At 36.0% G+C, this 17,229-nt stretch overlaps 3 protein-coding genes and 1 pseudogene across 3 annotated transcripts; 1 reads left to right on the forward strand and 3 right to left on the reverse strand.

The window, feature by feature from the left end:
- Positions 1–428: 428 nt before the first annotated feature.
- On the reverse strand, positions 429–1,897 carry LOC132174805 (serine acetyltransferase 1, chloroplastic-like). Its single transcript, XM_059586487.1, has one exon. The coding sequence runs from the start codon at positions 1,811–1,813 to the stop codon at positions 665–667; it is 1,149 nt and encodes a 382-aa protein (XP_059442470.1). The 5' UTR covers positions 1,814–1,897; the 3' UTR covers positions 429–664.
- Positions 1,898–5,535: 3,638 nt separating this feature from the next.
- LOC132176293 (serine acetyltransferase 1, chloroplastic-like) lies at positions 5,536–6,749 on the reverse strand (annotated as a pseudogene).
- A 956-nt stretch (positions 6,750–7,705) lies between these two features.
- On the reverse strand, positions 7,706–11,327 carry LOC132176328 (small ribosomal subunit protein uS10c). Its single transcript, XM_059588504.1, has 4 exons — positions 11,014–11,327; positions 10,646–10,705; positions 9,400–9,732; positions 7,706–8,026 (listed from the first exon to the last, which is right to left on the reverse strand). The coding sequence occupies exons 1-3, from the start codon at positions 11,257–11,259 to the stop codon at positions 9,421–9,423; spliced, it is 618 nt and encodes a 205-aa protein (XP_059444487.1). The 5' UTR covers positions 11,260–11,327; the 3' UTR covers positions 7,706–8,026; positions 9,400–9,420.
- Positions 11,328–14,705: 3,378 nt separating this feature from the next.
- On the forward strand, positions 14,706–17,108 carry LOC132173936 (pectinesterase QRT1). Its single transcript, XM_059585618.1, has 5 exons — positions 14,706–15,004; positions 15,660–15,855; positions 15,929–16,132; positions 16,350–16,585; positions 16,678–17,108. The coding sequence occupies exons 1-5, from the start codon at positions 14,706–14,708 to the stop codon at positions 16,823–16,825; spliced, it is 1,083 nt and encodes a 360-aa protein (XP_059441601.1). The 3' UTR covers positions 16,826–17,108.
- The last annotated feature ends 121 nt before the right edge of the window (positions 17,109–17,229 follow it).

Here is a 17,229-nt window from a genome sequence, read left to right on the forward strand (position 1 = left end):
AACTACTTGTACGTTTATATAAGTCACAACACTTCTCAACCAAAAAGCAAAATTATCAAACGAACCTAGAAAAAATGGAGATGGGGATAGGCACGACCATTCACAATCACAACAAGCAACCCACTTCACCAAATTATGGACTTCAAAATTGGCTAATCTACGTAAATGACAGACCAGAAACACCATATCCTTCAGAATGGGACATATATCATAAATCGCAGACTCAATAAGCCAAGAGGTTTTTCAACCCTGTTGCAACCTGACCTTATAACTGAAAGTGAATCGCCTTGGAGAATCATGCTATTCACAAGTACTCAGCCTTTGATTCACAAAATCACATCCTGATCATAAGAAAACAAAAATAGTACAAATAATAATTAAGATAATAATAATAAAAAGAAGAATAAAGAAAGCAGGAAACCATCCCATAACAAAAGAAAAAAAAAACTTTATATAGCAGCACATGATCACAGACAGTCATGGCAGGTTGTAATATTACAAACATAAAACAGCCCTTCAACATAGATACATTAGCAGCTTAAGGGTACCCTGTTTGCTACTAGGAGAACTTCTATTCTCACTTACAACACAGACAAGAAACCCGGGTTATAAGAAGCTAATCAGAATACAAAAGGAGCATAAGAAAAAAAACTGAGACATGCCCCTAAATAACATAGTCAGACCACTCATGTATATGTGAAGTATGGTCCATAGTTAAACCAGGAATCTTATCAAGCTTAACTGGGTTGTCCTTCCCCCCAACCAATCTAGCTGGGTTCCCAACCGCTGTTGTCCTAGGTGGAACATCCTTAAGCACAACCGAACCAGCCCCAATTTTAGCCCCATCCCCAATCCTAATATTCCCCAGAATACAAGTCCCTGCCCCTATCAACACCCCATCACCAATCTTTGGGTGCCTGTCCCCACAAACCTTCCCAGTCCCTCCCAATGTCACATTGTGCAAAATTGACACATTGTTCCCAATCACAGCCGTCTCTCCGACCACCACACCGGTGGCATGATCGAGCAATATCCCACGCCCAATCTTAGCTCCCGGATGGATATCCACCGCAAAAACCTCAGACACCCTGTTCTGAACCAATAAAGCCAAGACCTTCCTGCCTTGTGACCACAGCTTATGTGCCACCCTATGTGCTTGGCAAGCAAGAAACCCTTTGAAATTCAAGAAGCAATGCACGTAGCTTATACAAGCAGGGTCCCTCTCCTTCACTGCTCTCAGATCATCCTTCACGGCCCCCGTGATTTCCACATCCCCCACAAGTACCCCCACGAAAAGATCGAAAAGGGTACCGCTAGGAAGACTCGAATTGCTCAGTTTCATTGAAAGATGATTGGCCAACGCGCTCTCCAATGAACTATGCGACCAGATCGAATTGTAATAGTAATTTGTCAATATGGGTTCCTGCTCCACATCGAACCGAGCTTCCTCTTTCATTTTCAGCCATAGATCAACGATGTGTTCATCTTCGTCTTGATCAGCCTCGTCTATATTCGTATCCGGGCAAATGGGAACGCAGGAAACGTGTCGGCAGAATTCCACGTAGTTGTATTCATTGTCGTCGATTTGAGACCTGTTTGGGTCGCGGGAAACTGGTTTGGGTTCAGTTATGGAGGTTCTTGAAGCTCCAACACAAGCGGCCATCAAGTTCCTGTGGTGTTTGGGGACCGTGAAAATCGGTGGTAAAGTGCGGGGACGAAAGTTGGGCGAGGGAACATTTGGGATTAAGAGTAAAGGGGAGGTCTTGTTATATAAGGAAAGGGACAAGCGGCGACCCAAGACCAGAACTTTCATGGAAAATTATTCAAATTTTCTCGGGAAATTTTTTTTGTGTATGAAAATAATAAGATAAGAAAGTAATATTGTTTATTCGGATATTCCGTCAAGAAATGCGTGTCGCATGCAGTAAGAGGGAGAGGATTTATAGAGTTTCAAGGAAAGCGTGGGGACCATCTAAGAAATTTTTATTTTTTTAATCTTTTTTATATGCCAAATTAATATTTTATAAAACATATTGTAAAACACGCCAAGTATTAGAAGGAGGCTTAATGGCTGCTAGTGAAAAAAAGTCTTCTCCTTTTTATATAGGCAGGTCGGTTTCACCTTTGTGTAAATTGGCTTTGGAGAATCCGGCCACCCGAAGGGGCGGAATTAGACTTTTAGGTTTAAGGTGAGCAAAATTAAAAAAAATTTGGGGAGCAAACTATCAAGGGGCTATAAGGCCCGTCTACTCCAGGTGTAGGCCCTTGATGGTTGCTTAAAGTAGACCAGTCTTATAGATCTAGCGAATGCTATGTATATCGATAGCTTTCCAATTTTTTGAGCTGACCTAACTATATCCATGAAAATTTTAACCACTAGATTAATTGCCAACAAGTTAGCCCTAAGGGCCAGCAAGGGCTAGGTACACAACATGTGGTTACAAAGTAAAAGAAATTTCATATCAATTGGGACAATGAGAAAAGGGAATAAGAATAAAAGAATATATTTGAAAGGTCGTTTGAGTAAATCATATGCCCCATTCCACTTCCAAAAGGATGTTGTAGGGTGAGTACACTTTTTATTTAAAGTATTTTATAAACTTGCGTGTTAGTTTACATAACACTTATCATTTTAATTATTAAATAATTAAATTTTCATATCAAATGATATTTATGTTGTGCTACGCATGTAGACTGATACGTGAGTTTTATAATGAGTTATAATTAAAACTCAATTACTTTTTAAATTATCACAAGAGTTTGTAAAGAAATTTTAATAAAAATTATAAAACTCTAAACATTTTTTATACAAAACATATATTTTCCATTTTTTTTTATTATTATTTTTTTTTTAGGAAAATGATAATCACTTCATTCAAAGAAAAATGAAAAATTGATTTTATAATTACATAAAAAGTACATGAATAGATAATATCTCATTCCATTTTCGTAAAAATGTTTTAGTAGGGACAGTAAAAGCATCAACCTTTTTTTTTGGGTAATGGGCAATTATAATATTGGAACAAAGGACAACAGTTATCCCCCTTAAAAAAAGGGGACATCAATAATGGCTTAAGATAGTAACACATCCCAAGTTACAATAAAAAAAATAAAATAAAATCATACTCTAATATTAGAGACCGTGTAAAAGTTGATACGTATACGCAAGTTGTTTACTCTATTTCCTCGTAATTTCAGCTTTATTTGGTAATAATTTTTTCTTTTTTTAAATAAAAGCATTAACAAACCGCACAAAATACATAACTCTCACAATTATTTTTATATTTATGTCACATCAAAGCAATTTTCAAACAAAAAACTTCATCTATAAAGTACTAACAAAATCAAGAACAAAAGTTCTTAAAGGGGACACAAGTTTTATAAAGAAGGATTTAGATTCCGTATAATGAGATTTTGTATAATTCTGTGAGATTTTATTCGGGCTCAACCTACTCAAATGGATGTTCAAATAAATTAAGCAAGTGAAATTCAAGCAAGCTCTACAACAAGGTAATTTTCTTGCAAAGAATTTATGTCCTTCAAAGAGGGCCGTCGTGGAGTGGAGTAGACCAATTATCGTGTTTGAAGTTTGGAATTTCCTAAAACTTGTTTGTTATTATTGATGCTTTATCAGAGTTTCTCGAAGTTATTTAGACAATTGACTTTGCTCACCAAAATTTCACCCCACGGTCATGGGGTGGCCGACCACCCCCAATGGGTATATAAAAAACAACTTTTTTAAAAAAAATTGATTTAGAAACAATTTATTGAACTTACATGTATTTTTAAATACATGTAAATTAACTCAAAAAAAAAAGTGCATACTAAACGGCCGTGACGCATGAGATGACGCGGCGCTTTGAAATTTCTTTTTAATTTGTGGATGATGATTTGATCGGACGGACAGAAGACACGGGTTTGGCGGCTTGACTACGTTACAGAAAAATGGTTGACTTTCTTACGTAACCAATTACGTCTTGATTTACGCACGTGATAGGGAATTAATAAGCCATCTTTTACTATTTTCTTACTTTTGGGATTTGGCACCATTCATGTCGACATAATAACAGTATATTTTTAAACAAAATGACGAAAATACTTTATTTGGAAATTTTTTTTTTTTTTTAAAAGGTGGATTTAAAACATAAAAAAAACAAGAAAAAATCACTCCTTTTTTTTTTTTTTTTTTTTTTTTACATCAACAAAGAAATTACGACAAATTACAAAAGGCTGGGCAACCTAACAATAAGCCTCAAATTGACCAAATCAGTGTAAATAAACAAAAATAAAAAGAGAATGCATCAAATAAATAACGCGGCATTATTGATTCTTGGCACACTGACCAAGAACCATGGCCACCAATTAAGGTGGTTTGACATGGTGCACCAAAGATGGTGCAACCAAGAGCACTGCAACAACACACCTAAAGGAGTGCCACATAAACATAGAAGACATTGATGACGGTCAAATTAAAGCCAACGAAAAAAAATACTAGCACAAAATTTAAAGAACACCACAAAACGATTTGCAACCAGAACGAGAGAGCACCATAACTGGTGGTAAGGGCATCCAAAGCCCTAAAGCTACAACAAAAACAAAGAAACATACAAGGAAAATGCAAAAGAAACACCAACAAGATTACAAGAAAATTTAGAAATAGTATTAAAACAAAAAATAAACCTCAAAAATAAAGACACCAACGATAAAGAAGATGGAAGATAGAGCATGCAAACCACTTGCCGGCGCGTGATAAAATCGTTAAACTAAACGGACCAAGATACACTGACAAGGCGACGACCCCAAAATCCCATTCACGGGTTCCTTTATTCTTCACTATTCCTTAAGAATCGATTCTTGCTTTTAAATAATTTTAATCTAGAAAAAGCGATATTTTTCTTATTAATTGTTTATAAATTTTGAGCAAATATAACAACATGATGCCAACACATATCATTCTCTGCCTCACACTTATTGCATTTCTACTTCTTTTTAAAAGTATGTGTACGGAAAGTTGATCAATTTATTCTAACCGAATTTAATTATTTATTTAAATTAATATTTTAACAAAAAAGACATCCACACTTAAAAATATGTTTCTGGATCACACAATATGTCTTGAAGAATGATAGAAGAACAGGGAGACCTGAAGGTATTACAGGAACAGGGAGAGCTACAAGCATGCTGACTGAGGCAGTGAGATAATGAGAGTAGGGTGGTAATTCATATTCATGTGTCGGGTTTAGATCGTGTAGAAGAATGAGTATAAGATTACATAGGTAAATTATAATTCGGTAATTTTGTTCAACCTAATCTGACCCTTCAACCATAATTCACTAATTTTTTTTCGAATTCATGGGTTAAATGAGAGGGTACCTTAGAGCAGTAAGATTATCTAAAGGGGGATTTGTGTTTCTCTGCATTAAACGCTCTCTTACAAATGTATACACTGAGATTTCATTTGAGAGAGAACTTCTGTTCTCTAACAATACAAAGAAAACCCAAATACCAAAGAAGCAAAAAATTGTGAATGGGGCTTTAAATAACATAATCAGACCACTCAACAATATGTGAAGTATGGTCCATGCTTAAACTAGGAATGTGATGAAGCCTAAATGGGTTAGCCTTGCCTCCAATTACCAGTCTAGCAGGGTTCCCAACTGCGGTGGTTTTTGGTGGCACTTCTTTCAGCACCACTGAACCAGTCCCAATCTTGGCACCCTCACCAATCCTAACATTCCCCAACACATTACTCCCTGCCCCTATCAACACTCCATCTCCAATCTTTGGGTGCCTGTCCCCAGCATCCTTGCCAGTCCCTCCCAAAGTCACATTATGCAGAATTGACACATTATTTCCTATCACTGCCGTCTCTCCAATCACAATTCCCGTGGCATGATCGAGCAATACCCCGCGTCCGATCTTTGCCCCCGGATGAATGTCGACCGCAAACATCTCGGATATCCTGTTTTGGATCAACACTGCAGAAGCCTTCCTGTCTTGTAACCATAGCTTATGTGCAGCCCTATGCGCTTGGCATGCAAGAAACCCTTTAAAATTTAAGAAACAGTGCACGTAGCTCATGCATGCTGGGTCCCTTTCTTTCACAGGCTTCAGATCATCAGATCATCTTTTACAGCTCCCATGATTTCATCATCTTCCATGAAAACACCAACAAACAGATCAAAAAGGGTATTCATGGGAATGATAGAGTTGCTCAGCTTGATTGATAGGTGGTTCGCCAGCGCACTCTCCAGTGAATTATGAGACAAGATTGAACTGAAATAGTAACTGGACAATATTGGTTCTTGCTGCACATCTATAGTGGCCTCCTTTTTCATTTTCATCCATATATCATATTTTTTCCCCCCTTCTTCAATTTCTTTGACGATGATTCTGCATGTTTGATTTTGTTTTTCTTGGTTGTGGCCAGAGGGTGTGCAGGAAAGAAGATTTGTAGAACTGGGCCTATAGAATTTCATGTAGTTGTACAGGGAACTTTCTCCATGGGATCGATCTGAGCGGTGGTTTAGTGTTGTTTCGGACCTTTCTGTTCTTGGGCCGCCTACACAGGTTGTCATAGGTATGTATGGCTTGTGGTTGTACCTGGTTTTGATGGGTTCGAGAAGGATTGGCAAACCAAGGAAAGAACCAGACATAGAGAGAGAGAGAGAGAGAGATGTGGCTTGGAGAATTCGATTTACTCTTATGGCCATATATAGAGGTAGAAATTGTGATTGTAATTGATGAAATTGTGCAGGGAATAAAGAAGGTAAATGCAAAAGAAACGAAACGAAAAATTCAATAGGGAAAAAAGAGACAAGAAACTTTAGGAATGGATTCTTTTTGTTGATTATGACATAAGAGGATATATAATATTTCATATCCAAAATGCTATGAGTCTCACATATATTATGGTAAGGGCATCTTCAAAGGTATGAAGCTTCTCATTGCACATTCACACACTTGTGGTCTTACAATCTTGGACTAGTTAGCTACACTGAGGAGAAAACGGCACATCATTTAGTTTTACATTTTCTCGCCCTTATTTATTATTATTTTTACTAGCATGGCATCAAATTTGTATTACAGTCTACTAAATAGCATTACTTTATGATTAGATGGGATAAAATTTTCCTTTAAACTAGACTCTAAAATATTCCTCTAAGCTAATCTGTCCAACAACACATGATTCTTACATGGATAGATGTGAATTTGAAATTGAAAGAATTCTTTCAACCCAATTTGAATGAAGACTTTGTCCCTTAGACGGGGTTGCATTTTCTAATTTGCAGTTGAAGCTAAAATCCAAGTAATTGTGCCTCAAACGAAAGAAAGGATTCAAACCAATGACGTCCATTCGTTATTTGGATAAGATTTTGGGATTGAAGAAGAAACCCATCCTTTCACGACTGTTAGGAAAATGATTTTGTCAATCCAGAGTAAGTGCCAATACAAAGGAGTACTAGAGAACAACATAATAATACTTGGAGTATACTTCACGTCATCCTAATAATCGGATGTCTTTCTTATAACTACAAAAATAAAAGAAGCACTTCTTGTGTGGAGTGGAATGAGTTTTTGTCAATGGAGGAGGGAAGAGGTGGGGAAGAAGCACTTCTTTTTCAGTTCCAGAATTCTACTCATGACTATGGCAAGACTAGCATGCGGGCCAAGCTTCTCATCTTTTTCTTCCTTTTACAAGAAGTAAACTAAAAAAGTAGTTGCACTACTCAATACAAGATGTCATGCATTTGGGTCTTCTCATAATGTTCTTACAAGTCTCGATCAAAGACAACTAATGCAAACACAAGAAAATGAGAAAGAGAACTCTATATGCCTTTTCTCCAATTTAGCATCAGCGGTTTCAATTTTCTACAGGATATTTTGCTTACAGGAAATCCAAAAAAGAAACTTTTGGGAAAGGTCCAACTGTTCAATGATGTTTCAGTGGTCACCCCTCTGCATGGTGTAAATCTGGACGATGACATTCTCTAAGAGAGATTTGTTCTAGGAAGAAATCCAGCACCTTAGGAAGAAAAGAACGAACACGAAACTGTAAGAACAATTACGATGGCTAGAGAAACAAAGAAATTATTGTAATTCATTGGAATAATAGCAAGGTGAAAGAGCAAAAGGAATGAGATGTACCGAATACCTTATTTCAAAATCAGTCAGTATAACCATGTCATAAACAATAGGATAGAATACAAGCAAGACAAGAAAAGTATTGGTGTAAGGATGAACTTGATGCAAGAGTATTGGTGATTGTATGCAACAAAGAATTATGTCAACAAAAAATATTTGGGCAAAAATGTGCACTAGCCAATTCTGATGAAGTACTAATGCAACAGAAAAGGAGCTACAGCCCCACAGAAATTATAGTCAAAGAATGACGATTTGGCCTCTCAAGTTAGGGGATATCAATATATCTTCAAGTTCCTTGTCTCAGGATGTAACACATCAGCCAGGAAAGAAATACGCAGCCAAAAACTGTCAGGACACTGAGCAACGAAAACGGCAATTTTTGCTTCTTTCATCTCTTCAATATATCATATATGTCTAGCTGATGTGTTGCGTCCAGAAATAACAAACTTGGAAAATCAGCATCCCCTAAATTAAGAGGATCTCAATCCAAAAAATCATATCTGGAACCGAATGGGATTTAGTAGATCAAACCCAGTATATGCATAAGAACCTAAGAAGTAAAAAGTAATAAACACATGAAGTGCAGATAAAGGTGATTGGGACAGACATTATGTGAACTTTTTTTTTTCCCCACCCATCATTAATCTACATTCCAATCAAGCACTTTATCTCCAATACAAAGAAACCACAAAGTGTGGAATCATGGAGAGGAATCACCCGATGTAGGGTTTAGGGTTTTAGTGTAGAAAATTAAGAACCACGAAAAGGGAAACTAAAAATAAGGGCATCACCTGCTCCCAGGAGAAACTAAAACAGCATATTTCACAGGTCAATAATAAGTATTCTTAGAACATAGAAGCCCCATCACTAAACTATAAAATTAAGTTATATGATATAAATATACAACAGCTTCAAAGGAAACATTTCAGGAGGCAATAAAAGTTATTTTTCCTTGGAAAAATATTCAAAGAGAGAGATGAATTATCCAATTCAAAACTAACACCAAGCTCTTCTATCAAGATAGTAGTATACTACCAAACACCCAACTACTCCTATCTTTAATGCATGGGAATGTCAAGAAACTTGTTGCAAAAAAATTACAGAGAGTGATGGATATACATTATGAATGAAAATTAAAGTTAAGAGTGATAATCGAACTAAGAAAAGAAATTGTCTATCTCAGTCTCTTATTTGTCCAAATAGCAACCTACAAATTACAGCTTATCTCAGAGTTTAGAAATTTAAGAACTTTACCTAAGCTGCAGCACTGTTTCATCAGAGCTTGACCTCCACATCAACACCAGCAGGAAGATCAAGTTGCATTAAAGAATCAATTGTTTGTGCAGTTGGGTAAAGAATATCGATAAGGCGCTGGTGGGTGCGGATCTCAAAATGGAACCTCGCATCCTTGTGCACATGTGGGGATTTGAGCACACAATAGATTCTTTTCTTGGTTGGTAATGGAACAGGACCCATGGTTTTTGCATTGGTAGTCCTTGCAGCATCCATTATCTGCTTGCAGGAGTCCTCTATTAACGGCACCCAGTATGATCTAAGTTTAATTCTAATTTTCTGCTTTGGTGCCATCTGCAAACAAAATGTCATTTATAGATAATCAATAGTCTGCTAGAAATGTAGAAAAAGGATACAAACACAACATTTATTCTGATCAGTCACATTCAAAATAGTCTTTAGTCAGCACTGCGGCTTCATTGTTGTTGGTCTTGTGGATGGTTTTCAACAACTTATCATGCTCATTTGGCCATTCCAAACTGTCCTTGATAGACAAGAAATAGTGAATGACGTGAACTAAATCTGGGAGGGGGAGCAACTAAGAAGCCCTTTGCCTCAAGTAAACACATTTTCCACCTGCCACGGTGTTGGATGATAAAAGAGGAGGTACCAGTTGTAAAGAGACTACATTATGTATTGGTTGACAGTTACATGGAGAACTCCATTCCAGAATCAGACAGCTCAAAGGAAAGTTACAAGCAACAGTTATGTGGTAGGAATGGCAAAATTGACCAATAAGGATCTAAAAGAACATTCCCAGATAAACTCAATTAACCTCAATTGTCTGGGAAACATTATTCACAAGAACAAGGAAAAAAAAATGGGTTCTCTCAACTCCAAATTGTAATCTGTAGCAACTAACTCCTCAGAATGATCAGCTTCATCTTCAACACATTTGAAAAATATATTTACAATACAAGTAATCAAAAAGAAAAAAAATTCTCTTTATCCCAAACCGATTTCTGTAGCAGTGAAAATTATTCTCATGAAATAACCTTAGCCGCTGCTTCCAGAGGTCAGAGGTTCACACAAATTGCTCAGATTCGAAGACTTGTCATCCCAACTAACCCACATTGCCCCAGCCAATCAAAGTTGATTTTTTTTCTAGTGAACTTTTCTTGTTTTCCTAGATTAAAGATAAACTAAAATCTAAAACTTTCACAATTTTCTCCTGTCTTCTTTTATTGTCCATGTGTAAGAAATATACCTTTTCTGCATCTGCACCGATACTGATAGACGAAGTACTGGGACTCTCGGGACCTTCAACCTAAAACACCAATAATTACTGTTAAATTCAAAGCTATAAAGCATGAAAAATAAGCTCCCTTAGGGTAGTTGATAAACCGCACTAAAGAAAAGATTTTTACTTTCCTATCCCAAATTTTCTGAACAACCAAACATAGAAGTTGCTTTGCCAGAAATGGAAATCCAAATCCACTAACCCAAATAGTTCTATTAAGTTCAATTCAGGTCAAAAGTCGAAAAAATAATAAGAATTTATTTCCTTTCCCCACATTTTCTCTGGAATCAAACAGAGTACAAGCAAAAAAGCCAAATGTGCAAAGAGATGCAAACCTCAAGGGTTGAAAATTCAGACCCATCATCTGTTTCTGGAGGTGGGTCTAGGGTTTCAGGGGGGTCCAACACTTCAGGAGCAGCATAAACCCTAGTAGATTGGAGTGAGGGTTTAAGGGCTTTGAGCTTTAAGGTTTTAGCAGAGCAGAAAGGGAAAGAAGAGAGGTTTGGTTTGGAAGGGAATGGACAAGAACTGGACAGAGGAATTGAAGGTATTAGGGTTGCAGAGAATGAAGAAACTGCCATTGAAGAAAGCTCTCTCTTTTGCTGTGATGGGGTGAGAGTCTCTCTCCTTTCACTTGCTCTGAAACTAGAACTGGAATTATCCAAATATTTTTTATTTTCTATTTAATTAAAATATGGTTTTCATAATTACATAATTGCCCTTAGGCTTTTGGGGCCGGTTGGGAAGTCCAAAGTCCAAAGCCCAAATCCAGGTCTGCTTCAATTTGGGCTTCATTGGTATCGAAAATGATAAATGAAGAGACATACTAGCATGCCTATTTTTTTGTTTGATTTGGCTTTGAATCAACATTAATTAGCCAACAAATGTAAATTAATTCTCTACAAAATGGTGGCAAATGATCTACATTGGAATCTTATAAAATCTAATGGTGATTTTTACAGTCACGTCACGTAGTGTGTAACTTTGTTCTTTTTTTAGGTTGCAGTGTGTAATTGGAAGTACTTAGAAGTGCATATAGCATTTCTCTTAAATAATTAAATCAATAATTTCTTATTAGTTTAAACTTTTAACAAAAAAGGCGATTTAATAGTGAAAGAACAAAAGTTTCGAGCTCAAACACGGTCTCTTTCATTTTACCTTCTATTTTAGTTAGCTTAGTATGAATTACATATAATACGTACAGTTTCATCTAAAAATTAGATGCGAGACTTACCTGTTCAGACATGTGAGTCTTGTAAATGCCCACATTACTTGTAATTCACGTCTCATAAACTACAGGGTGGACTCTGTTGGCAAAACGTTTATGTTAAGTTTTACTAGCTAAATGAGACAAGTTGAATGTGTATATATAAATATTAATTTGTAGAACAAGGTGTTTGATGAGAATATATTACTATGTTTTCACCATGATGGGTTGTAGGGATGGGGACCTGGGGTGTGGAATTCTATAATCTTAGCCGGCAAAAGGATTGCAAATGGGGTCCAAGAGATGGATTAAAAGGGAATTTTAATTAAATACAGTATCTGAGAAAACAAAAAAATTATTAGGTTGGAAATTATAACATACTCTTTTGGAATAATTTGAAAGGAAAAAATGGACTGACAAAATTTTCAAATGAAAAAATGCTTGTCATCATGAGCATTGTTCAAGCTGGGTCTTTTCAATTTATGCCGGCTTAATAATAGTTATTTCTATACCTTCAAACTACCGCCTAAATTGCAACATTTTCTCAAATTTTAAAGAGTTGCAATGTCAATCCCTTCAAAACTATTTAACCTCTTTACTTAACGCCCTCCCTTAAGGTTCTTTGTTAAATCCAACGAAAAATGGGTCACGTCGTATACACATTTTCTACAATGAAAATAATATCATTGCATCAAATATCAATAAATAAATAAACATTGTGGAGCCTCCATAGCCAAGTTAGTTTTTTCTTTTTTTCTTTTTTTTTTTTTTAAAAAAAAAGAAAATTTAATCTTACTACATGATTGTACTTTCACACATCTCATATCAATTAGAGTGATGTTAGAATGTGTGAACGTGTCAATATCAATCCGCCTTTAGTCAGTTAGAGTAATGCTAATCCAATATCAATCCAAAAACAAACATGTCTTCTTATCAGTTAGAGTAATGCTAGAATCTGCTAACGTGTCAGTATCAATCAATTTTTAATTTTTTTTTTTTTAAAAAAAAAAAAGCCGTTGGAATAATATGGTAAGAGGATAAAAATGGGAATTATAGTAAATATACTCCATCCGTTATCAGCAGGAAGACTTTGGATGGCATTCATAATTGGATGCACATGTACTATTTACCTCTCTAGAAGGCCATGCATTGCTTACAATGAATGACAAGAAAAAATGATTTAAGAGTATGGCACATTTTGAAGAAGATGGAGCGTCTATCCCATTATTTCTCTTCAACTCTCATGATCACCTTGTAACGTAATGCTTTTGTTGTGTTACCAACATTTATTATTAATCCTATCAATCAATGGTCCGTATTATAATTACTAAGCCAATTATTAAATAATTAAAATTTAATTGTGATTGACGCGGCTGTTAATGATAATAACTGCTGAGTCCGTTTGTAAGTTTATGGTGACACTTACTTACCGTATTAACTACTAAACAATTAAATTTGATTGTAGCTGATGTAGCAACAAAACAACTAAACTACTAAACATGTTAACAACAAATTTGATCATTTTGTAAGGAGTAGTAGTAAAAGTGTAATACCCCAAGCATTTTCCTTCCATTAAGGTACAAGGAATAAGATTTAGGGTCAAGATTTTACTTTGTTGCATCTAACATGAACCCATATGGTAAAGTTTAAATTGCGTGACATTATACATACCGTTAGATTGTGACTCAAGAATAACTTGTAGTAAAACATTTAATTAAATGGGTCGGGTAAGGATTGTCCTATATAATATTATATATACTCATACTTCGATATAACCCGAACCAAACACGCAAAATTTAAAGTTGACAATTTTTTACGCAACCCACAAACAAGACACAGAAATTAACCGATTAGAATCGAAAAATCTAACCCGTTTAATGAAATTGATCGAGTAAAAGTTGACTTATATAATCTTATATTCTTTGAATAGATCCGGTCCCACCAACATGAATTTTCACCCTAATTAAGTTAAATGCAACAAAATGAATCTAATTTTGTTTTCAAGGTAGGATCCCTCAAGATTAGGCATCCTATTCGGGTGATGGGAAATGTTTATTTTGTACATCAGATTAATAGGGTCGTGTTAAATGCAGCAGTTTAATAGGGAAAGTGGGCACCCCCAACTTGCGTGCGTAAACTGTCATATGAAGCATTTTGAAAATCCAATAGCAAAAAGAAGAAGAAAGAAAAAAAAAACCAACTGTCAACGCTCATGGAAAGACAGTGCTTTTATATACAAACAAATACATTTTGAAAATCCGAGGAGGTTTTTGTTTTTCAGTTTCATCAGCTAAAGAAGCATAACCGCTCTTTTCACTTGAGTTCTCTTCAACTACTCACTAATAAAGTGAAGAGAAAAAGAAAAAGAAAAAACAAACCACCTTCTGCATGATCTAAAAAGCCACAGAAAAAAAAGAAAAAACTCTCAATTAAACAGTAAACTGAAATATATTGATGAGAGTCTCTTTGAATTCTTTCAAGATTAAGCTCCCATACAAATCATCATCTTTGTATTATTCATCCTCCATCTGCAATAACTACACCTCTTGTTTTTATAGCTTTTGCAGACACTAGCATGATTTCTTATTGCTCTTCTGAGGGCTGGACTCTCATAAGGATTGCAAGAGACTCTGCCCCACGCTCCCACATTTATTACATTCACCTCTTTCACACCCCTCCAACTCCAAAACTTGTAACTCTCGAAATCTCTGACACCCACAAGGAAAATAACGTTGTTTGGATTGAGAAGGGCATGGATTTTTGCATTGGAGTGCTTTGAGCACACTGACATTGGAATCTGGAAGCTGAAAAAGGGTCATCATGGGTTTGTCCGTTTTCAGTGCTTTTGTTGTGGCTTTCTTGGTGGTTTTTGATGGTATTCAAGAGGGATATGTGGAAGTTGAAGCTTATCCCAAGAATTATATCAGTTGGGATGATATGAAATTGGATGTGCATAAGGCAGGATTGGACATCAGAGAGTTTAATTATGAGCGAAGCCGGGTCATTGTGGTCGACAAGAATGGTGAGGGAGATTGTCTAACTGTTCAGGGAGCGGTTGATATGGTTCCAGAGCATAATACAGAAAGAGTGAAAATTTATATTCACCCTGGAATATACAGGTAATGTGTAAGATTTGATCAAATACTAGTTACAGATGTTCAACTTTTTTAGTCATTATTTGGTGAGTTTTGGTTGAACATTTTCAGAATCTGGGTATTTAGTATTTTGATCTCATTTTTTCCATACTAGTTTCTGTTATTTGTGGGGCTGAGTAGGAACAAATAGTGGCTACGTGGGTTATAAGTGGTTTTCTGTTCTCTCTCTCTCTCTCTCTCTCTTTCACATGATCATTCTTGTTGTCTGTGTCTTGTAAGAATGGTTTTGAGAATTCTGTATTGAATTGTGCTCTCTGTTTCATATGGAGAATTCCCCTTTCTGTTCATAGCAAATGAGTCATTTCCTAATTTCTTTTGTTGTTGTCTGTTGTATCCTCTGCTTTAGGAGTATGTTGGTGTTGTTACTACCCACTAGTTGGTTGCTTGAGTTTGTATAGTTGTGTTTAATTGCATTTTTAGATCATACGTTTTGAACCTCAAACGACCGTTAATGGGATGGCTTATCATCCAAAAATTAAAAATTTTTAAAAAAAACTTTGTGTGTATATCTATGAATAAATGGTATGTATAAGGAACTTAGTGTATATTCTGGGATTAATGCTAAGTTCTATCATTTAATGAGAATCGAAACATATCACATATTGTTGTATCTTTCTAGAGAGAAGGTATTTGTACCAAGTTCCAAGCCATATATTTCATTCATAGGGAGCCAGAATCAACCGTCCGATACAATAATTACTTGGAATAATAAAGCATCCGATAAAGACCAAAACGGGGCTCAACTTGGGACCTACAGATCAGCTTCTGTAGCCATAGAATCGAATTACTTTTGTGCAACTGGAATCACTTTTGAGGTAATAACCAACTCTCTTCATTCGTTTTACAGCATCAAATAACTCAGTATAAAACTCACATTGGTTACTGCAGAACACAGTAGTTGCAGTGCCTGGAGGATATGGAATGCAAGCAGTAGCACTCAGAGTAGCTGGTGATAAAGCAGTGTTTTATAGAGTTAAGATTTTGGGAGCACAGGATACTCTCTTAGATGATATTGGATCTCACTACTTCTACAATTGTCACATTCAAGGAAGTGTGGACTTCATCTTTGGAACATCAACATCACTCTATCAGGTAAAATGCCTGTAAATATTGTTGAGACAAGCCATTGCTGATCTAAAAAAGCTAATTTTCACTATTATATCATTACAGTCGTATGACAGTTATTTAATAGATTGCTAAGTACCATTACTCAATATTGTTTTGTGAAGAAAAATCCATATCTAAGTTGAGCCAACTCTTGGATATTTCTTTTATGATTCTAACAGTTGGAGTGGGTGCTTGGAAATAGGACTGTGTCATTCAAGCAACTGCTCAAAATTGGGGAGCAATTGCAGCCCATCACAGGGATTTACCAAATGATAATACAGGGTTCTCTTTCGTGAATTGCACAATTATTGGAACTGGCAATATCTTTTTGGGACGAGCTTGGGGAAATTATTCAAGAGTAGTATACTCATACTGTAATATGGAGAATATCATAATTTCCCCAGGATGGAGTGACTGGAAGCAACCATCAAGGCAGAAGTATATATCCTAATTGACTAAAACTTGTAAGGATCTTTACCTTAGATATTGTAAGGATCTAACTGAGAAACTGAAAATTTTTGGATATACAGGACTGTGGTGTTTGGGGAATACCAGTGCAGGGGCAGAGGAGCAGACACAAGTGGTCGTGTGCCATGGTCGAAGTCCTTCAGCAACGAGGAAGTTAGGCCTTTTCTGGACAAGAAATTCATTAGTGGAGAACAATGGCTTAGACTGTAGTGCTTCTTGTCTCACGTAGCTTGTTCATCAATTTTGATTTTTTCTCTTACCTTTTGCTCTTCTTTCTCTGTCGTAAAAGTAGAAACAACAGGGGTATTCAAAATGGTGTATGCTAAAATTGTATCTAATTGACATTGTAGTGAAATATGACAGTACATGTATTCTTCTCACTTTGATGCACTTAGTTACTTACTTTGATGCACTTAGTTACTTGGTGTTTACTTTTAAGATTACGGCAATAGATACTGACCTCATGGTTGTGTCTATGCGGGGGTCGTGTTTATGCGCGAGTACATTCAACAACGAACAAAAAATTATTCCGGCGCAAGTCAAAAAGTAATGCTAAAAATCATACTTCCATCTTATTTTGCCGACATGACATTGCCGATCAATCCTGAAATTAT

The sequence above is a fragment of the Corylus avellana genome, chromosome ca3 (assembly GCF_901000735.1).
Source record: "Corylus avellana chromosome ca3, CavTom2PMs-1.0".
Classification (NCBI taxonomy): domain Eukaryota; kingdom Viridiplantae; phylum Streptophyta; class Magnoliopsida; order Fagales; family Betulaceae; genus Corylus; species Corylus avellana.